Source organism: Stegodyphus dumicola, chromosome X2 (genome assembly GCF_044657685.1).
Source record: "Stegodyphus dumicola isolate Sdum_Otavi_A_Nest chromosome X2, ASM4465768v1".
In the NCBI taxonomy this organism is placed as follows: Eukaryota; Metazoa; Arthropoda; class Arachnida; order Araneae; family Eresidae; genus Stegodyphus; species Stegodyphus dumicola.
In genome coordinates this window covers 25,220,684-25,244,990 of record NC_140781.1, presented here as the reverse complement: position 1 = coordinate 25,244,990, position 24,307 = coordinate 25,220,684, and the positions used below count along the sequence as shown (strand labels likewise).

Genomic DNA, 24,307 nt, shown 5'->3' with positions numbered 1-24,307 from the left:
AAATACTTTATCTCGTTTGCTGTCAAGGAAATTCATTTGTGCATAATTTGGTTGCTGGTCTCATAATAAACAAGTAAAAATTTTACCCAATGTATTTTATGCTTTTCCCCAAATTACTGGGCATTTATTTGAAGCCATTCATCAAGAATGGCAAAACCCAAATATCATTTACCATCTCATCACAAAGAACACTGCTCTGTGTGCTCTAGAAGTGATAAGACTGCTACTACACTTGCAAGGAGAGGAAGGACACACACAAACAACAAAGCCTTACATACGATTCAAACACACATTGCTGGAATTTAGAATATCAGCCAGCCTTCGCTAACCATCATACCATCCTAGGTAAATCAAGACTTGTTCATATTTTAAATATTTTATTCCGATAAAACTTTTTGTTAAAGGAGACAATGAATCAAGTTCAAAAGCTGACATTTTCAGCAACAGATGAGAATACATTATAGTTTTACTGATATCAATAAACAGCCTTCACTTATATATTAACAGATTTTTCCATAAAAAAAAATAAATAAAATAAAGAGGATTATTCTGAGCACTGCTTTTAAAATATCCATCATGAAAATTCAGTACTGGGTACAGTGAATATCTCTCTAAATCTCAATCTTTCTTTTGGTTAAATCAAATCATACTTTAAAGCATTACTTTGCATTAGTAAAATAAAATTCCAGTGCAGCTGATCTACAGTTTCTTATACATTATATAGATCATAATGCTTCCATTGGCATTATATAAAAATTTAATATGTACCACTGCATTAATATGCATCTATCTTTCAATGGTGTTGGTATATAAAAATACCAATATATATGTGGCTATAAATACATGGATTTTTTAAAATTATGCCCCTCCCAAATACAATTAACATATAAGAAAGCTCATATTAATTAAAAAGGACAAAGATTTCCTTAAAGAAATGCAGCACAGTTGTTCTAAAGCTACAAATGAAGAATATAATAAAATATTTTATTATTTCTACGAGGAAGAAGAGTATCTTTAAATTCCTATTTCAATAATTTTCAACAAAAAACTATTGATTATTGCATCTCCTTGATAGATATCTCATTTTAACAGAGCTTACACTAAATCATTATTTTCACATACTAGAAAATTGATATTCACTTAGTTAATGATAGAAAAGGATGGAAAACTATTTATCATTAAACAACTAGAAAAAATATAATTCCTATCCTTCCTCATCCATTTTTAGATTCGTTATCGTTTCTGCTACATAAATAAATGCTTTCCATTTTTTGTTTAAATTCTCAGATTATTTTTAAAACTAAGCACTATTAAAAAAAAAAAAAAATAGCACGTTATTTATTACTATTATGTAAAATCCTCAGAATGCAGTCTGCTAATCTCTTAGCCAAGTAAGATGTGGCCCTAATCATTCACATGATCAAAACCCCCTACACTTAAAAAAAATCCCATGAGCATGAAGCATAGCTTTATTTGGTGATAGCATAAGTTCTGCCCATTTTTATTACTATGAAAGAACTCCATGAGTAATCATGAAAATGTAAAAGCTTTGTATTTTAGTACTGATATTCAGAAAATGCTCAGAGAGTCAAAGGATACTCTGAAATGTTGATGAGAAAGGCATACTTCCGGCAACAAAAGAGATGGTGTTTAACGTGCCTCAGTGGAAGAACCTCTGAAGTTCTAAACCACTAAGTGGCAGTGCACTGTATACACATGTATTTATAGTATGCATGCATTTCATATGCACTATATACAAAAGAAACTTTTATAGCCTTTACCATACTGCTTTTGAATATTTTGCTTTAACATATATTTTAATATTCAGCACAGATTATATATTTTCAAAATCATCAAAGAATGCAATGTGAAAGTAGCAGATGGGAAAATATGAAATCAAAACAGCACACAACTGAAATAAATGGCTCCACAACTTGAGAGTTAAAACTTTTTATTTTCTCCACTTATTACCATTATTAAAATGTTTATCCAATAATGACACCATAATCCACCCAACAGCATTACATAATGCACCCAACTACACACACTCTTGAAATAAAGCATCTGGAAAATCTTACATGAAAGATAAAATTTCTCTACAGACTTTTTTTAAGTATAAAACTTAATTGCATGTCAGAAGAGCCCACCATTTGCAGAGACTGAATAACACCTCAACACTTTAGTCTTGAATTTAATTTCAAAGGAATGCATGAGCTTGCTACAAAGTACTTTTTGTGATTCTGTCATGTGTGAACATATATAAGACAATTTTTTTAAAAAGACTTTCACAACAAGCAATTATTCACATCAAAACGTACCTTTAGAACACACCACAAACTAACACACCCAAAAAAATATGAATTAGAGTACTGATTTGTCCAAATATTAGCAATTTATTGCAGGGAAAACATTTATATATATATATATATGTTATAATTTAGATATTATGACACAGTGATGATGCATAAAAGATATAGCAGAAAATGTTGCATACATTAACATTTCATTTCTTAAAATACATACATTTTATTTCTTGACACACACACAGCTAAGCTGGCACAAGACATGCATTTTTTAATGAGCGCTTACATTTTTTTGATGCACTTGCATTTATTAAGAAAAGTGATGACAGGAAGCTAGTGGGATAGAGAAGTGGAAAACGAATATGCAGATGATATCCTGAAAGTCAGAATTAAGACTTATTCAGTTTTGGTTCCTTTTGATTGGTTAAGTTACAGTTCAAAATTTTTAATGTTACAGTTGGCTGAAGCATTATATAAGAACCATGAGAAAAGATATTGAAATAATGCAGTTTAGAAAGATTTACCATAAACATGTTACTACATTTAAAATAAAAAGGGAAAATAACCAATTTAAATATGAAAGTCAATAGGCTATTGCGAATTAAAGTGAGTACTTATTTCTTAACTTACATATATGTAAGAATTTAGGTGATGGTGATGTGGAATAAAGATTAAGAACCATTAACCCGTTCAGTACGGGTGCGTCATATGTGCATCAGCAGCGAACATTACCTCACGGCAGGGTGTGTCATATTTGAATCGCCATTTAATTCACTCTACCGGCCGGGCATACCACATTTGACTTTTCAGATAGAACGTTTAATTATTATTTTTCATTGCTGCTAGATGTAGCTGTATGCCTGTTATGGGGAAATATATCAAAAGTTAAGTATGTTTACTTTCATTCTTATGCAATGATTTTTATTTTTGGTATTTTGTTTCAGAATGAGAGTGAGATTTATGGGTGGTTGTTGAGCAATGTAATGTCTCTTTAACTGCATCATTTGATATAAACAAATGCACATGCTCTCACTGCATTGAGGTACTTTTTATTTTTGCAATATAGAGAGATAGATGTTTTACCATTCGAGATTTTTTTTATTACGCTTAAATTCTTCCTTCTTTTTACTATTCTTAGATTTTTCGTGCTTTGAGATGAATATTTTTAATCATCAGCAAAACGTATTTTTTTAAAAGGCAAACAAAAGCAGTATCTAAACATAGAATATATATAATCACTAATTCGTTAGTGTTGAGTAATGTAATGGCTCTCACTGCGTCATTTTATATAAACAAATGAACATGTTCTCGATGCTCTGGAATACTTTTAATTTATTAATTTTTCTTATTTTTTTATCGGTTATAGTGGAGTAGATGTCATTAGAGACTTTTTTATTACTCTTTGAGTTTCCCGGCATTGAGACGAATATTTTATATCGCTTAGCGAAAGGTTTTGTTTTTAAATGGCAAAACGAAAGCACTATCTGACCATAGAACATATACAAATGCTAAAGGGAGTCAAATTTGCTGAGTAAATATTCCTGTGACTAATGCAACGTTGGACGTTTACCATGTTTACCATTGCGTACAACCATGTTTCAAAGAATATCATACACTGTCTCATTTTGAAACATTGCTTACTTTTCGGTGTTTGCTCGTTGAATTTTTATGAAAGACAGTTTTAATATTTTTTAATTTTAATTATGTGTTGTGTTAAATAAAAATCTGCGAGTGTTTGGATATTTTTCCATATATATTTATTTGTGGGATAAGGAAAAAATTATATTATTCTGGAATAAGTATTTTTTAAAATTTTTAAGGAAAATATAATAATAAAGGCTTAAAACTAATTCTGACGACTACCTGAATGCTCTTCTCATAACGTACCCAAAATTGGGAAAAAAATTTCATTTATACGATTTTTTTTCCAAAGTTAGGCTTAGCAGCATAAATTGCCCGTACAGGACGACGCATCCGGTTAATGCGCCGTCCCAAAAGAACGCTTCGGTAACACAGGTGCTCGTTGCGAACGGGTTAATGAATGGTCAATTGAATATTTTCATTTATTGCTGATAAAACAAATTTTTCAGTTAAACACAGTTAAATAGGCTTAAAAAGTACATCTGTTCTTGAAACAGTGACAAATGCTTTTAATATTGTTGCTACATATTTGAAGAACAGAAGCGCAGCATGCAACCAGCTTCTTGCAAAGCAGAGAAAAAGTCTACAGATGATACCTCGAAAATCTGAAAAAGACTAGCTTAGTTTTGGTTCAGCTTCATATTGACTGATCTTGGTTCCTAAATTTGAATATGACTGGCTACAGCATTATGTGTCTGTGTCATTAGCATTATGCAAGAATCATGAGAATTAATTCTGAAATGATGCATTGTAGGGAGGGCTAATCTGAGCAGCTACTATTTTTCAAGGACAGAAAGAAATAACTACATTTAAAGAAGAATTAAGGCTACCGTAAATTTTAATTAGTATTTTATCTTATATATCCTCCTTAACAGAGAAAAAAGGTTTGACAACTGAAAAGCTTTTAAAGAAGAGAAATAACATAATGTGTAAAATAAAAATCATGAAATTTCAAACTAGATAATATTTTTAAATGATACAGAATAAAAATTTTGAGCCTATGTTTTTAAAATTAAACAATTAAGTCTCATTAAAATTCTGATATTCAGTCCAATTTCAAAAAGTCCCTTTTTGTTTTTGCAAAAAAAATTTTTCCACAGAAGCCTTAATCCCCTGTGAAAGAATATCATGTATTGAAAAATTTCTCATAACCATTACTTATTTCAATACAATGTAAAAAATTGAAAAAATGTATAACATTCTAATTTTTATAATTATAATCTTCCTTTTAATATTATAAACAATCTGTTTTAAAAATATGGTTGCATTCTTTTTATATTTGACTTCAAATTCCTAATTTTACTTTAAGAAGTCCCCACCATTCTCTAAAAACAAACATTCCCATATAAAAATTACGTATGTGTAACTGACCTGGCGTGTTACTTGAAATGGCCTCCATTCCTTGCATAAAAACTGGCCAATTGAGAACTGCATTAAAATATTCCAAAATAAAGATTCTATAAAAAATATCGCATTCTTATAAATGGTAACCTTCATCTTTTATTGTAAGAGAGGGTAAAAGGAAAAATTAATTCAGAAAGAAAAAGCACCCCTGTTATTCTGAACCAATGCTCCTATCTACATCATAGTCTACTTCTTAGAAATAATTATTAATTTATGTAACTAGAACAAACAGTCAGATTAATTTTATTATCAGATTATTTCAGATAACTTTTCCTGCATTTCACTTTTTAATTAACTACCCATATTTAAATTTATAATTATTCAATTTTTAAATCATTTATATTTTAATATTGATAAGAACATTATCTAAAATCACAACTTTTCGTAATTTCTAACATTAACACTCGCTTAAACACATAGTTTTTATCATTTTCTCTACTAATATTCAAAATTATTTCATATTATTCCTGTTTCATATTTACCACATTCTCAAAAAAATTTAAAATTTTTATCAATTTATAAGTAATAATACATTAAATGTTGATAACCTAAATTTATTCAACAATGTCAGTTCTAATTATTCAACAAAGTTAGTGAAAGTTACTTTTTAATATATCATAAAATCTCTTAGCTGCAATAATTAAGTACTAAAATTAAATCTGCAGAACTTCAAAACAGAAACACGTGTAATAATCTAAAACTGTACCTTATTTAGAAGTCAATGTTGCTGAAAAAAATGTAGCTTCCAATCAGAATTTAAAAAGACCTCTTAAAAGGTATAAAACGTTACTTGCTAAGTGAAAGAAAAAGTTTCTGTTTTCTTGTCTGACAAAAATATATTGAGACAAATCTCAGCATCAGCATATGGGAACAGTTAAAATGCAAAGTTAAAATGCTATTACAGATTAGTTACTATTTTATATTACCTTTCTTTTATCCTATATTATATACATGTATCATTTACACAACGTTGCAGAATATGCACTGAATAAAAATTTATTTCCTGAACATTTAAAAAATTACAAAGAGTTCTTTGCAACTTTATGAGTTTTCCTTTCTAAAACTTTAAAAAGGATATTCAACAAATTTTTATCTAATTTATTTGCATGCTTCATTCTAAAACATTTTTGATTCTTTATTTTTACTTCATATAGTAAATTTCCTTAAAATTTTAATTAAATGTCCTTTATTCTATATAATAATGCACACAACCTGAAAAAAACCCAAATGTGTAAAACTAAACTAAGCACAATGAAAAATATGGGGATTACATTTCTTCCACATGCACAGTTCTTCATTCTAGTTTAATATCTGATATCATTGGACATGGGAATAGTTTTCAAAGCAGTCAACTTGCACATAAGGCAACACAAATTTTCATCAACAAAAAGTAAATGAAGCTTAATAATAAATTAAATGGCTACTCATCGCAATAAAATGCTAAAATCCCGGTTCTCTCTTAAATGCAAACGAAAACACCGCTGGAGAACACTGTTCTGACTAAACTATCTTTCACCTAGACTTCCCACCAGAATGGATAAGGCTGCTGAATACAGGATATTTGATTCAAATCCAAGCAAAGCACCAGGAAGCACAGGGTTAACCAAGTCCTCTTAGAAAGGGCTACATGAAAGTGTCCCTCACTTTAAGCAAATAGTCATCACATGTTTTGTCTTAACGAATCATCCTTTAGCTAGATTACCATTTTAGAATACTTAACTATTATTTTCAGGGTTACTCAATTCATATTTTTCATTTTATATATTATCCGCTGTGTTCCTAATACACAGAAATGCTCTTCATAATGAGGCATGTAGTCACAAAGAAATAAATATTAGCCACTTAATATAAAAAAAATCAGATTGTACATAAAATTTAAAATAATTCAAAACTACTCAAAATTAAACAGTAATTTAATTTGCCATTTACGGTTGCAAGTTTTTACCATTTCTGTTCAAAAAAGAGATGCTTCTAACAAAGATTACAATATTAAAAAATGCTAGGAAAAGGAGTACCAGAGTTGACATTCTCATAAACAGCAGCAAACACATTAGAACAGAAAAAATAATAATTATAAAAATGATGAAAAATCAGTATGTAAATTTCCACAGAATGAATTATTTAAATATTTTCATACACAGTAAAAGTCCAATAATCTAGCACATCTGGATTTTTGCAATGCCAAATAATCAAGTACAGTAGTGGAATTCAATTTCTTTCAATCCGATGTCAGATGGAGCACCCGAAAAATCTTAAGAAATTAAATTTCATTTCTCTTCTATTGGCTGTATGGGTAAAGCCATATTCCACTGGTACTACATGAGACTGGAATCAGAGTTCTGTAATAAGATTACATTAGGAAGCTGCTTTTGATTTTTAATATCAGAAATGTTTTCTCAGAATTAGTTAAAGATGTAAGGAAGAACCACAACATATAAATAAATAAAGCATTCAATGTTGATCTTTTTTTTAGCTTTAATTTGGAGAGCTTACAAAATGAAACAGTTGAATGATGAATCAGACAAAATTGTAAATGCAACCAAACAATATTTTTTTTTTTTACTGAATGCATTGAGAAATGAAAAAATAATGCATCTGATAATTCTGCAAACATATTTAATAGGCCTACCACAGCAAGGCTTCGATACTCCTTAGCTTCAAAGATAAATCATAGTTGCAGCTGGAGTACACCATAGCCCTAAATAAGATGAGCCCAGGCACTTATTTCTTTTAAAAACTGAATCATAATTTCAACAGAAAATTCTTCTGATTTCATAACATCTCATGGTATCTTTCTGATTATTCACACTTGTTTATTTAAAAAATCTCTTCACAAAAACTGTGAAAAAGTACTAATGATGCAATAACAGTGTGTCACTAATAAATATTTATGGAACAACCCACGATGCTGCCAGAAAATATTTATGCGCCAATGTAGCCCATATGTGTTTGAAAAAACACATTTCTTTGTGCATTTCATACTTTTGTTTGTGTTGTAACAAATCCTAATGCGATTGTGGTGTTTGCCAGCTAATCAAAAAGAAAGCGCTGCATTTCTTCAGATATAGGGTGTTTTGTCCAGCAATAAAAAAAATGCACAAATTAACATCATATGAAGTTGTACTTCTCAAATAACCGAATGTGCAATGCGAAAAATTGCAGTCAGAATGCAGGTTAATACTGGCTTAAAAATCTCATCAGCAACTGTCATTCGCTTTATTTATTGATCAACAAAGGAATATGTTACTGAAATTCTGTGAATAAGTGGGATTATACAATAAACTGGTATAATAACCTCCAAGGAGTATGCATATCTTCTAAGAAAAGATTGTTTACAAAAAAGGCAGCACTAGATGCATCATTGAAACAGACATGAGCATAGTCAAACATTTCTCTCAAAAGTCACCAACCACTTTGCAACTTTTCAGTAGAAGGCACAGATAATAAGAAAGCACCCATCTGATAGCAATAAATAAAACCTGGAAGTCGATATTAACTTCTGAATGCATATGCTTATTTTTACCTAGGAAACAAACTTGAGTAAAAACAGACATTTAAAACAAGGAAAAAAAAAAAAAAAAAAGGCTCAACCATATACTGAAATTTAAACTGCAAGAAGGGAAATAAATTTATTATGGCTTGTTTGTAAATGGCAAATTTTCGCTCCCTAAAGTAATAGCACAGATTATAGTATCCACAGATTTGGTATTCACAGGGAGACAGGAAAGAGGGAACTATCTTGTTATGCTCCCAAATCACAATATTATAATAGACTTACAGTAGTAAAATATTAAGGAAAATAGCTCAGACATGTACAACACTGGTGCCTTCCACATGGAAGAGCATTTATGGTCTTTTTGAACAGATGTAACACTGAATATGGGGGGATAAAAATACTTATCTATTCAGAACTTTTCTCCCTCTAAGCTTACAGATCACTCTTTGGATTCAGGGGCAAATCCCCTCCCTTTGTCATGCATTCTGCTTGATAGCTATAATTATATCAGCAATGATTTGATATCAGGAGAGTATTTGACTCGTTTGTTTTTATATGTAAACTTTTCCATTAAAATTTTCTTCCATATTCTCATACTGTTTTTAGCATTCTCGTTTCACTAGTGAAAAAGAATTTGTGTTTTTATTATACCTTGAAAGAAAACATAATACAATAAATTTCCAGACTTCTGCAGCCCAGCTCACGTTTTAAGTTTTTAAGAGAAACTGTAATTATAAAGTTCTAAATGAGATGAGATCTAGCATTTTGTTTTATTGTTTAACTATTTGTCATTAATTTTACTTCATTTTTCTCTTTATGTTTCATTTAATATTGAGGATTTTTTTTATTTATTATCTTATTTTTGTTCGTCTTTCTGAACAACCCAAAGGACTCTGGCACTTATAAATTTGGAAATTAAGTCCTGATGAATGCACAAAGCTCACCTATTTTTTTAGATTCCACTCTAGCAGAAAGTGAACACTGAATGTTCTCAATTTGAGATCAAAGGTTGCAAGACATACTCTACAACTGTTGCGAAAGACAATCTTTCAAACTTAAGCAAGTTAAAAAAAAAAGTCCCATGTTTCTGCTTCGTTCCTTTCCAAAATGTTTACCAAATTTTGAAAATATTTTAAATGAAGATATGAAAGCAAATAATACAAAGGGAAAATTTTAAACTAACTTAAAATGGCAAAAAGATGTGAAGCAACTGCTCAGCCTTTTCAAAAATTGCGAAAACAATTCGTAATAGCATCACCTTTCGATAGGAATGTTGCTGAAAAAGATGTTGGATCACTGGACCTGCTGAACAGTTAAATGTCAGATTAACAGGTTTTTACTACCAAAAGAACAAAAAATTTTGCAAGGTTTTTTGTGACACAGTTTAAAATTAAAGGCATGTCACCCATGTGTCACAGTGATGTATTATTCAGCACATTCAATTAGCAAATGGAAGCTACCATTCTTCCAGTCATCTCATGATTCCTCATAAAAGTACAGTTTAATTTTTCTAGCCCCCCCCAAAAAAAGACCCTGGAGTCTCATACATAATCATTCTAACTAAAATGTGGTTAAGGCTAACTTATTTTTTAAAGGGCATACATGATCTGAATGTAGTTAAAATCAAATGTTTTAGGTTAAACAAAAAGTAGCTTCTTGGGTTACCATTGCTTTCCTTTCTTAATAAGAGCTAAGATTGTAGCTTCAAATGACAAAGCAGATAGGTGTCTGTGAAAGTAGCATTTTTTGGTTATGTTCAAACTTTTGTATGCAGTCGTTTCGTATGCCAATCAAGAAGGTTTTATTTCATTTTTAGGTAACTTATTTTCACCTTCATTTTGCTGACTGGGTCTTGCCGTCTCCTTACAGTTCCCCTTCAAGTGGCAGAAGGAATTAAAAGTGTTCACCTCACAACTCCTTGTGGTCAGTATACCCAGCTAGTATGCTAACATAAAAGCAACAAAGTTCAAATGCTTGGTTAATTTTTCAGGCCTTCCTACTTTAAAAAATAATAATAATGAGTCTAAGAGACCTCAGCAGACTTCAGATAATAATGGTAGTGATGATTTATGTCAGAACATCGTGAACATATTTTTTGCCGGTGCAAGCTTAGAAAGTTTACAAAATAATCACTTAAAATCTTGAAATTAGTTTGGAATCACACACACAACAGAATTAGGAAAATGTTAAAGGAAAATACAGAACTGTCACTGTTTGAAAGGACTATCCAAAAACACTACATAATTTCAATTTTTCACTATTAGAATGACCATAAACTTTAAAACACTTTATCAGATACAGGAATTCAAAATTATTGGAAAATAGCTTACTAAGTAAAACAGATTAATGCATTTTACACTGCATAATTTTAAATTAAAAAAAAAAATTAATACTTCATATTATAGCTCAACTGTTTTCATATTATAGCTCAAGATGAAACTCTTATGCCCAGGACTTTAATTAATCTCTGTACTGTTCTAATATTGCACATAATTAAAATTTAGTATGATCGTAGTAATAGATGAATTACAGATGTTTTTCTCATTTTTTGATTTTACTTTGAATATATTTATTCCACTTATAAAACTCAACGAAAATAGAAAAATAGCCGAAACTGGCAGCAATCAAAATTAAATCAACTAAAACTTAACACTACAATATGCACAATTTTATTCCAGTCACACACAAATACACAACAAAATTGTTCATTTTTCGGACATAAAGAAATACATTTTTACAATTAAATAAATCACAGGAGCAATAATGGTTACTATTCAATCTTTCTGCAACGTACCATTATTGCTACAGTATTTCTTTTCACAAAGTTATAATTTCAAGTGTTTGTCAATAAAATATTTTATTTACATGACCTGGATTGAAATAAAAAATCTCACTGGAAAAAATGAATGAAATAAACAAAAGGCACCGGCAAGCAATTAAAAAAAATGTTTTTTTAGTAAAACAGCAGCTGATCTCGGGCAAAATTGGCACCATAATGATGACAGCAAAGTACAGATGAATACAGACTACAGAAAACTGCAGGGGAAATACTTACACAAAATTAAAAAGGGAAGGTAAGAAAGTGATGGAATACAGAACATTTTAAATAAATCAAGGTAAAAAGAACTTTTTTCCCCTTCCTGTACTGATTTTCTACATACATGCAAATTTCAATTGAGATACAGACTATATAAGAATGAAAGAAGTTAGTTCTAGTTCCTTCTGTTAATGGAAGAAACACTTTTCTGGTGACCACTCGACCCTATGAAAATATAAGGTCAATTTCTCTGATAAATGTAAATTTCTAATTTCTCCTCTGATTTGATTTAAAAAGCTTCAGAGTAAAAACTTTCAAAGGTTTAGTCCCTTTACTACAATGATCAAACCTTTTAGCACTTAGTTCAGTAATTCTTGGTACAGTAGCACATGCAGAATCTGTATTAAGCAGTGCACCTTCATTTGGTTCTAATTATCTAACAGATGCTTTAGTAGGAAATAAATACAATTATAATCCAAATGAGAGTCACTCTTTTCAAATTAATTTAAATCCTTTTCATAAACAATAATTACAGCCAACTTCTTGTTTTTATTGGCTTAAAAACAAGGATTTTTTACAAGAGAAAATATAATTACTGATTAGGTCCCTGTCATCAAATCTGTTACTTAAAGCAAGGAGAAAAAGAAAAATGAATCTACTCATACTGACATCAGTGCAATGCACCAGCATAAGCACACTGGACCAGCATCATTGTCAATACACTGAAAAATAAGACAATGTACATAAAATTACACACTGAAAATAAAATTGTAGGAGGCAAAAAAAAGCTTATTCACACTTTTCTACTTCTCATTATTGTCCAAGGATTAAACTCGGAACCTTTTACTCTATTTCTTTGCGCTTTACTTCTGTGCCACAGAGCTTTGTCATTTGACACTTGAATTAGGCATTTTGAATGCTGTCTTTCCTACTGCAGTCACAGACATCCATCTGTCAGAAAAGCATTTCTAAGGCCAAATCTTTATTGCATTTTAGAATTCTATTTTACACATTTGAAAAGTTTACTCATTCATGCTTAAGGATATGCAAAAGCCCACACCAAAAATAGTATCTAGACACTTTTCAAATGAATCCCGCTAAGTATTAAATATGTACACTGCTATTTCCCATATTTAATTTTCAAACATTAAATATTACACAAAAAGCAAGTATACACTATTTTCATATTCAAAAAAGGTAAATTTCACAAAAGAAAAAGATCAAAAATGAAAATCTTGCATTATTCATAAAAAGGTGGGGGAAAATGCAAACCAGTTTTCGGAACTTACTGCGAGCTGTGACTTATCACACACACCTCATAATAACATCAAATCAGGTTTATGAATTTTATCAAGGCCAGGACCGCAGGGCTGTGGCCTCTAATGTTGATATGGGCTTTGAGCACCTTAGTGGTGAGAAGAATTTTGAAAGAGAATCTCACTAGAACTGATCTAAAGATCTCCCACCTTTTTTCCCTAGAACTAAAACCTCTTGTGAAATACCTTTGGCTCGCCAGTATTTAAGTGCACCCATGCCTATATACTTAAAAACATCCAAGCCATCTCTGGGATTCAAACCTGGACCTAACAATACGGCAGCCACCTTCACTAGAAACTATACCAATCAAAACTTATTGTATTCAAATACACTAGATGAATAATTATTTTTTTTAATTTATTGAAACCTAACATTCCTGTAGTTTTAATATTTTTTTACTACAGTCTATGTCATTAACTCACATCTATACTAGTAAAATATCTCTCAGCATCAATGTTATTAATAGGATTTGAATAGCTGCCTTTGAGACTTTTTTTGTTTTTTTGACAGAATAGAATATTTCTGTAATGAAATTGCTTACAATTATTAATGATCTCACCTTCTAAAATATCTGTCTTTTTAGAGAAGCTTACCAAAAAGTTTAGCTTCAAAGCTGATGTAGGAGTGCTTGTGATTACAGATGCACAATATAATTAGCAAATATGCTTACAGACTCATTTACTGCATTGGATAGCATCTGTCGAGTAAATTAATTTAAACGTTTCTCTGCTGTTGTCATCAACACCATTCTACTTCTGATCAACTTCCATTTCTTTTTTGTCAATATACATTATGTCTTACCCTAAATATAACAAACCAAAAGATTTCTCAAGAGGTTGGCATTAGGGAAAAATAATTTAAAACACATAAATTCTAATTTTTAAAGAGTTTGCCCTCAAAATCAGACAGAGCTTAGGAAGATTACCCTTGTGCGGTTTGTCATAATTAAGTAACCCAATTCTAAGCAAAGATCCAATACATACATCACTCATAAATGTTTTTAGACAGTGACAGCCAATATGCATTAAAATTATTTTTTAGATGTATAAACTTTTATATGTCCACAGATTATAATTTATGACAGCAACTGCAATTTACCTGTCGTAGAATAAATTATCCATTGTAGAATAAATTTAAAAAAAAAGGAGGCTGAAGTGAAACCATTGTCAGTTTATGTTTTACGATTTAAATTAAGAATGCTTTCAATGCCTCAAATTAGCACATGGAAATGACGCTCCATCTTCTGCCTCTATATTCATATGATTTAGAAAATTTAAAAGGTAAAATTATTTTAAATGGAAAGTGTACAGAAAGACCTTCGACAGCTGCTTAGTCCCAGAAAATGAATAAAAAAATTCTCCATACAAAAGAATGATGGAGGACGCATTATTTCCAATATAACATCTAGTGAAGTTTTGTGATGTGCTACATGGTTTTTTTTTTTTTTTCTTTTTAGTTTCAACACACCAAAAAAGTGAATTATGAATCTTTGAGGATGACCCCTAACCTACAATGGTGAAAAGACAATGGGCAATGAAAAAAGTAATATATGCCTTTTTCTTCAAGGGTCAAAGCCATCAAATAAAATGGCCAGCAGACACTTAGAGCTAAATGGTACACAAAATGTCTTCCATAAATTCATCAAGAAGTAGATATTAAGGGACTCTTGCTTCACCATAATAATTCATCTTCTCATTCAATATGACTGACAGTTGATTGTCTTGAACAGAAACACGTCTAAGTGACAGAACATTCACCCTACTATTCTGATCTTGCATTGTGACCTTTCGCTATTTTTTAATCTAAAACAAAATTTATCAAAAGGTTATTTTTAATTTGAAATATGATTAATTATGGTTCATAAGCATCAATTCCAAGAAATGGTTACCTTGAAGCATTTATCTCTGAAAAATCTGCCGACTAAAGTGCATTGATGTTGGAAAGGGCTACTTTGAACAATTAGGTTTAATTACATTTATTTTGTACCATTTTAGCAGTAACTAAAAAATTTCAGAATGACCTTCATATTGTATTTTATTTATTAGAAGAGTTATGGAAAACTTTTAGGTATACATTTGCATCTAAGTATGATACAGCTCTAGAAAAGCTAAAGATGATATAAAAAGCGAAAAATGGTTAATTATGCAGTGCTAAATACATGTAATCATGCTGTACAAGAAACAGATAATTTTGATGAGCCAGAAATGACTCGGAAATAAAGAACTATGTAGTTTTCTTTTGGAAGGAATGAGTGAGTAAAATTAGGGTGAAAGTTAGTAACTGTTAGTAAATGCAAGCAACTAATAAAGAAATGATGCATAAAAAAATACACAATATTAAGTTCTTTAAAACAGGAAATAAAAACTAGTTAGAAAAAGCCTGAATCTGTGTAAGCTTTGGGTGTTCTTAGTTACTACACCTACATACAGCAGAAACATGTTTAGTCGATAAATCTTTTGTAGTTGGTGGAAAAGGGTCCAAGACCCTCTAATATCATTTCCCAGATACTCTTGGTTAAAAATGGAATGGTGTCTGGCGACAGTAGATATGTCAATACTTGTTAATGGAACAAAACACTCATTACCTATTCTAATCTACCATTTCCTGACTGACACTTCGTTCAGACGGGGACGTAAAGGGCATAAGTGGTTAAAGCCAAGCTCCATTGCCAAGGCAACCAGTCTGTGCTACGTCACAAAATCTGGTTTAGGGCTCGTAGCATAGGGTTCAAAGTTTTCAACTTTACGCAGAGTTTGGGATAAGCGTTGACCAATCAGAGCAAAGCTAAAATGAAATGGTGTTCTACAATAGATTTCGCTGCTACAAAACAAGCAGAGCGAAAGCGGGAAATCAATTGAGCAGGAGACCAGCGCAGGAAAGTTGTAGACACATCCACGCATACGCAAATTTAGCTTCTCTCATTGGCCACAGCTTACAACGCATTCTCGCATGAACGGAATTCCCGTATTTTATGCCCTTATGACTACGCCTCTATGCCGCCATCAGAACACAGCCTTAATCTCAATTCTCATACACAGTAAGCAACACCACTAGATATTAAGGGTCAGATACTAAGGGATCATCACTCTTTGCATTATAACTTCATGAGTTGGTGAAGGATGCTTAAAAAATTAAATTTAGTATCTGTGATACAAAACCATTCCCACAATCTGGCATGCACATTCCTTCACAGAAAATTTACTATTAATAACAAGTGAAGAAACAAGAACGAACAACGAAAAATAACTCTAGGTTCCGCCCCCCCAAAATATTTTTACTTTATTTAAAAATAAATTTTCCAAGTGCTTTAATTTTGTTATTTCTTACCTAATATGCCATCTATATGTGTTTTTAACAACATTTTCACTAAATTTTCATGACGATAAGCTGTATATTTCCCCATGAGAAAAATTTTCATTTTTTTTTTTTTTTCTAGAAAAAGAAAATGATTCTCACAGCCAAATGTATGTAAAAATGCATCTAATAGTAATATTTAAAAAAGGCCAAAGTTACTTGAGAACAGTGAGAGAAAGGTCATAAGACTAAATTAAAAAGGAGCAAAAGTTACATTTTTTTCTAATGGACAAAATGATGAACAATGCTTAAAAAACTAAGATGATTATAGAACTAAAATGGCAAGTATAAAATTTACTTGAGAATCCAAAAACTTTGGATACCATGAAAATGTCACAAATCACCTACAATTTTTAATATAATAGATATACGAATTAAAAAATAGCTTATTTTATAGAACATCAGATTTTATATTACATTAGTTTGTAAGAATGAAAACAATTTTTGTGTGTGTCAATCAAAAATACCAACATTAGACAGAATTTTCCATGATTTAAATTATAAAACTAAATTTAAAATAATTTAAATACTAAATGTAAAAATAAAAAATATAAGTACTTATATTTTACTTTACTGTTTAAGTAGTATGATAACAGCAGAATTGATAAATACAGAAATTGTAACATCTTAGATCAAAGACCACATAAGAACATGCCAAATGAACTAAATGCTAAAAGGATCCCTGTCCACATTCACAGTTGATCCTAAAAACCATAACACTGCATATTACTAATTTCTGTTTTCTTTAGCACATCTGATAAAATTTAAACAAAGAACAATGCAACTTTTTGACATACCACATTGATCCCTATTAATGAAATGAGGATATGGAATGTGAATCTTCAAGTAATTCTACTTTAAGTCATTACTAAGAGAAGACATGCATAAGAAAGCAGCAAATATGATAAAAACTTACATTAGTGGGAAAAAAGGATGATTTGGATAACACTAATCTTTAAGTTTTATGATGATTGGAAATTAAAAGCAATCATCAGTACTTTTATACAAATTGATTAAAAGTATGTTTAGTACTAAAACAAAATTAGTGCTAATAAAAGCTATTTTAAACCAATTTGCAAAAATATTTTTATTTATAAAGTTTTAACTTTAATACAGAGTGGCCACCAAAAATATTTCCAACTTTGATCATGCTAGTTAAAGTTTTCGAAACAACATATACTGGCATGCACCCCTCTCTATACAATTCAGAGAGCATCCACTCTTCTCTGACTCTTTGAACAGTAAAGTAAAGTAGAGGTATGCATCTCATACATAAATACACTCACTTTATCAAGAATAAAAATGATTAAAAAAACACACGTCCCTTTTGGAGTGTGTTCGGTGCTAATATGTACCCAATCAAAATATTTGTGGGATTACAAGAGAAAATCAAATTATCATTGGGATTTTAAAATTTGGCAAATGCAATATTAAATTGAAATTAGTTTTAGAGAAAAGCCAGAAATGTGATCAATGCAATCACCTTTATCAATACTAAATATGAAAATCATTCAGTTAACGCAACAAACAGCTTTTGGCTTTGTCATGCCCCTGGCACATAAATATTCATACTGTTATATCTTCAACTATTATGACAGTTAAAAGGCAAACATATATAAATCTAACAAAAACTGAAAAATTTTACAGAAAAAATACTGAGGTACAAAAATCTACGGTATTAAATTCTCAAGGTGGGCCCATTGTAAAGGTCATAACATATAACGTTAACAAATTCAACTGCAACAAAAAATTTTGCAACAAGCAACATTACCAAAAAAATACGGTGAGAACACATTCAAGGTATTTACAAACGATCTTTTGTCATATCCAACAAAGATAACTTCAAATTTGAAACACATTTCAATTTCCTTATCTTGCATACACATATTTTTTGCAGATTTCATCTTCATTTTTCATGAAAATGCGTCAATTTTTTACAGATCCCAGCTGAACCTATGACAGGAAAACAATTATTTGTAAATGCTATATTAAACAAATAACAATAAATTTATAACAGAAGGCTTACAGCTTGAAATTTTTAAAGTATTAAACACACACACACACAAAAAAAAAAAAAATCATAATGATACTTAAAATGCTAAGACCTATATGACAAAATGCAATTTACAAATATGATTTAATCACTGTTTATAATGGGTTCAAAGATTAGTCTAGCTCTGCTGATCTAATAAGCAAATGTAACAATAACTTGATAATACTCAAATGAGAGAAGCTTAGCATTTTAAAATTACATTTTACACTTTCATTTAAAGTATTTCCTAAGTTATCACAAATTCTTACATTAACAAAGTATTAGTTATTTTGTGCATGAAAGCAAGCAGTCGATAAAAACTTCGATCATTAAAAAAATGAACATGCATAGCTCTCAACAATTTGCTGACATTCTTAACATACTTTAACAAATATTTCTCAAAGATAGAATTTGAAGCTAACCATGGCCAAACAGTAAACAATGATACTTATGGTTATACACAATGCATCATAAAACTTTGCTATGAATTTAACATGACAAAATTACTCTTATGCTATAAAATATTTATAAATCCTCTAGAATCTGTAAAATCAGTTGTCCTCATACATTTAGTTTAGCTCCACAACTTGGCATATTTTACCGGCGGGAAAGCGCGTGGGCTGTATCATACCCCAACCCTATATAAAAGTGGAATATTCCTAACTTGTGAAACTGAAATTCTGTGCTGCTTTCAGTAGCTGAGTTTCTAGTTCTGGTTGACTTTCAGAACCGCTTTTTCTTTGCCTGTGTGTTTCAGAAAAAGATTTATCGGTATTTTGTTGGAACTGGGGTATGACACACCCCACGCGCCTGTTCGCATAAGTGTTCTTCTAACTGAATATTTAGTTCATAAATTTATTTCCAGAGTATAACAGTAAATATTTCTACTCGCAAGTGATTTTGAAGTACTTGACATTAAATTCTTAGAAATTTCTAACCGCATTATGGTAAAAAGAACGAGTCCCTATGAACTGGAGATGCAACGCATGCGAGATTTATTAGAGATATTTGAAAGCGATGAAGATTGGATTTTGGAAACTGAAGATGAAACTAGGAATATTTTCTACGCTGTTTTGGTTTAGAAAAAGATAAAACATTAATTCCTGTTGTTCCTAAAAAAGGAAAAACTGTTCTTATGCTTTCAACATTATATAACGATCATACTATAGATGATACTATTGGAGAAAATACGTCAGGTATTATATGTTTTTATAATATGACTAAAGGAGCAGTGGATATGAGGGATGAAATATCAGCCAATTATTCAATTGCCAGAATAACAAGGAGGTGGCCAATGGTAATTTTCTTTCCTGCACTGAATGTTGCTGTAATAAATGCTTGAATTATATTACATTCAACTGCTAATCCACCAACCAGAAACAGAAGTCGGTTTTTGAAGGACTTAGCATTACAATTAATGAAAAAACGTATTGAACAAAGATCAGAGATTAATACTTTTCCAAGAAATTGACGTACTGTATGCAAAACAAAAGCAGAAATTTCGACGAAGAATTAAAACGAATACATGAAATTCAAAACAACTAAATATGAAAGAAGTGATAAATTTTTAAGGACAGAAGAACGTGAATGCTATGTTTAAAATGTGAAAACATTCAGTGCCAGGAACATATGAATGTATTTCGTTCAAAGTGTGAAGAAATAAAATAAGCATGGTGTATTAGAGATGCAATGAAACTTAGAGGCATGATGTTTATTTTTTTATTATTTTCATTTATCTTAATTTTCACTGTAAGAATATTTTAAAAATTAATTTTTTGAAACACAATTATTATTCACTTATTTATAATACACGAGAACAAAACAAAAAAAAAATTTTAAAACTAAATAATACTATTTTTATTGTATTTTAAATATTGGGATATGTGATACCCCACGCGCCCACTCTAGTAACTTTTCTTGGTGCGACTTCCGCCGGGTTAAGTCAAAAATAAAATGCTCCTCTGTTCAAATGGTTTATAAAAAAACTCATAGCATAAGCAAGAAGCTTGTAATATTTTCTGATGAAATTATAAAATGACGTGACACAACAGAACATAGTTCAGGCTGTAGTGCAAACGGAATTAAACATCTTTCGACTACATAGTCAATGTTTCATTTTTAATGAAAGATATTTGGCACAAAAGCTTAAGTTTCTTTGATCAGAAGCAGAGCTCTGTCACTCAGAAAATACCTTATTAGTCAAATTTCTTACCATTTGATCCCACTTACTAATTTAACACTTTACCGACCGGCCGTCGATTAATTGACGTTTTGTTCTCATCGCATACCGGCCGGCCGTTGATTAATCGACATTTGCTCCCCAGCACTTACCCGACCGGTCGTCGGTTAATCGACTTTTGATCTTTCTGTTAGATTTGGTTATGTTAGATTGACAAGTAGCAAGCAGCAAGCATTTCGCATTCTTTATTCAGATAATCGGTGCTTTTTTCTAAACTTTAGTCCTTAGAAATGAATGAAAAGGATAGTCTCGGCGAGTTTTATCTCGACGACCTGTCAGATTGTCTTGACCGCCGTTCAGCAAGTAATACTGATGACGAAAGTGATAGCAGTAGTATAGCCATTCGAAAGCGACGTCCTGTACCGCTAATATACAGTGATTCAGAAGACGAGGACATGAATAATAATGTTGAAGACAACAATAATACATGGTCAACGAATGACAAGAGTATAATTTTGGAACCTTTCGAAGGCAGCTCTGGCGTAAAAATTACGCCAAGTTCCTCCGAAAGCATAATGGATATTGTGAATTTATTCACTGGAAGTGACCTACCTGATTGAGCACTTTGTGAGGGAATCTAATAGATATCATTATCGAATTGTGGAAAAATATAGAATTACATCAAAAACGAAAAAATGCAAAGCCGTCACGGTGACTGAAATGAAGAAATTTTTGGGCCTGATCATTCTCATGGGACAAGTAAAGAAGGACGTTCTCTACAATTATTAGTCTACAGACCCATCTATAGAAATGCCGTTCTTCTCAAAGATTATGAGTAGGAACAGATTTTTACAAATAATGCAAAGCTGGCATTTTTGTAATAATAACGATATTTCTCTCAATTCGCATAGGCTGGAAGGTCCAGCCTGTCATTGATTATTTCAAGGAAAAATTTAACAACGTATATAAATCAGATCAACAATTGTCTGTAGATGAATGTTTAATTCTGTGGAGAGGTAGACTGTCAATCAAAACATATAATCCGGCAAAAATTTCAAAATATGGAATACTGGTTAGAGTGCTGTCTGAAGCTCGTACAGGATACGTATCCAACTTTTGTGTGTATGCCGCTGATGGAAAAAAATTAGAAGAAACAGTATTATCAGTCATTGGACCGTATAAGAACACGTGGCACCATATATATCAAGATAATTATTATAATAGTGTCAATATAGCTAAATTTTTTTTTAAATAAATTGCGAGTGTGCGGGATGATTTGAAAGAACAGAGGTCTTCCTCAAATACTTCAAACGGTCAAGCTTTCAAGAGGCCAACATCAATTTCTTAGAAATGGACATAGTTTATTATAAATATGGAATAATGGCAAAAAGAATGCAAACATGATATCGACAATACATTCTGCACAAATGGCGGAATCTAGAAACAGAAGCAGGACATCAGATTGCCCCATACAGAAGCCTATTTCAATAATAGATTATAATAAATATATGAAGGGCGTAGATCACGCAGATCAATATCTGTCCTATTACTCCATTTTTAGGAAAACAAAAAAAAAAAAATGGACGAAACGTATTGTAATGTTCTTCATCAATTGTGCACTTTTTAACTCCTTTAAAGTATATACAACTCTGAACAGACAGAGGATTACATATAAAAATTTTCTGCACAAAGCGGCACTTTCATTGATAGAAGACTGCGAAACTGAAGAACAAGGTAAGGATCTACCTAATTCCGAACCCACAAGAACCACATCCCGATTTCATCATCCTGGAAGACTGGCAAATTTCGAAAAGCATAAACTAGTAAATATAGTGACCAGCGGTAAATGTAAAAAAACCCTACGACAATGCAGAGTTTGTGCAAGTAAAAAAAAAACTAAGCAGAACAGGTTTCGCTTGTAAATACTGCAACATCCCACTACACAAAGGTGATTGTTTCGAGCACTATCATAGTTTAAAAAAATATTAAACAACTTCTTTTTTCGACACATATTGTTATATGGATTATGGTATATTTTATGTAAATAATAAACTGAAAACGATTGTAATAGATAAAATAAATATTGTTTAACATTAATATGATTAAAGTAAAAGATTTTATTTTAAATTCCGTTACCCTACAATAACACGAAGCATACAATTTTACCAGAGTTTAAGAAAAGCACATATATTCCCGCACGTCAGTCTAGGCCGAAACCGAGCCGGTGTCTTGGACGATCTGCGGCTGAGCGGGCGGTGAAAGGGCATAGTATGTTCGAACCGCTACCGGTCGGTAAAGTGTTAGATGGTTCTAGAGGATCAATGTTTTTGGACAACTCAAGCTATCTAAAATAATGCAAGGACAAGTGTATGACAATGAGGTCATGAATATCAATAGCATTTAAGCAAGTTTGTGCATTGCACATGTATTACTTTGAAGTTACTAGATAATAAATTTTTGCATTTTGAAAACTGCCTTACCAGTACTGTCCTCAAAATTTTTAAACACATAAGTTTTACAGGGTTGCCACTCAAAAAGGAGAATGAAATTCCCTGACTTTTCCAGGTGTGTTTTAAGAAAATTTCAGTCTATCCGTGTAATGCACGTTGGCTGTGCTAAGAGGTAAATTAATTATGGTATTACTTGAAAACACAAGAATTTACCAATTACATATGACTTATAGTCCCAAAGCATTACCATTATAATCATAATAGTTGTTTTTTTCACTGAAGATTGAGATTAGAATTTGCCCAATTTGAAATAAAAGAAGGCTTTTTTGCTTGTAAAAAATTTCAGTCTATCCGTGTAATGCACGTTGGCTGTGCTAAGAGGTAAATTAATTATGGTATTACTTGAAAACACAAGAATTTACCAATTATATATGACTTATAGTCCCAAAGCATTACTATTATAATTATAATAGTTGTTTTTTTCACTAAAGATTGAGATTAGAATCTGCCCAATTTGAAATAAAAGAAGGCTTTTTTGCAGACATTTTGCAGCTAAACGAAAAAAAGAAATCTATTTAATGATATTTTTTAAATCAATTCACGTATTTTATATTTATTTCGCAGCATACATAAGCAAAAAATATGTGTATTAAATTTTATGATGGTATGTCATCATACTGCTAGAAATTCTTTCAGGATTATGGCAGAGAAAATTGCTGAAATTTGGAAGTATTATTTACTAATATAAATTTAGAGGGAAGAAGCAGCATTAAATGATATGAATAACATAAAGATAATTACTTAAAAATTAAATTAGAGTAATCAACAATAGTTTAGCAAATATAGTTATGTTACATGGTTAGCCTAGATGACTGATTACCATTTTTTTACTTTACCACAAAATAACAAATAACCATTTATGGGGGGGGGAAGTTTAAATCTTAGTATATGCTAAGGCCTTGAGACGATTTTGAAAATTGTCGCCAACACCAAAATGATCCGTTTATTGCTCAATGTAATGTCACCAAATCCTGTGTGTACCATACATGGAGGTTATTCTAACGAAAGAATGTCTATGTAAAGAAGAAAAGTTT

General features: G+C 31.0%; 1 protein-coding gene across 1 annotated transcript in view; it reads right to left on the bottom strand.

Moving 5' to 3' along the window:
- Positions 1 to 1,934: 1,934 nt before the first annotated feature.
- LOC118200678 (uncharacterized) overlaps positions 1,935 to 24,307 on the bottom strand; it is a 62,092-nt gene continuing 39,719 nt past the window's right edge. Inside the window, exon 4 of the mRNA XM_035372637.2 lies at positions 1,935 to 18,505. Within this exon, the coding sequence (XP_035228528.2) occupies positions 18,487 to 18,505 (19 nt within the window). The 3' untranslated portion in view covers positions 1,935 to 18,486. The remainder of the gene's footprint in view (positions 18,506 to 24,307) is intronic.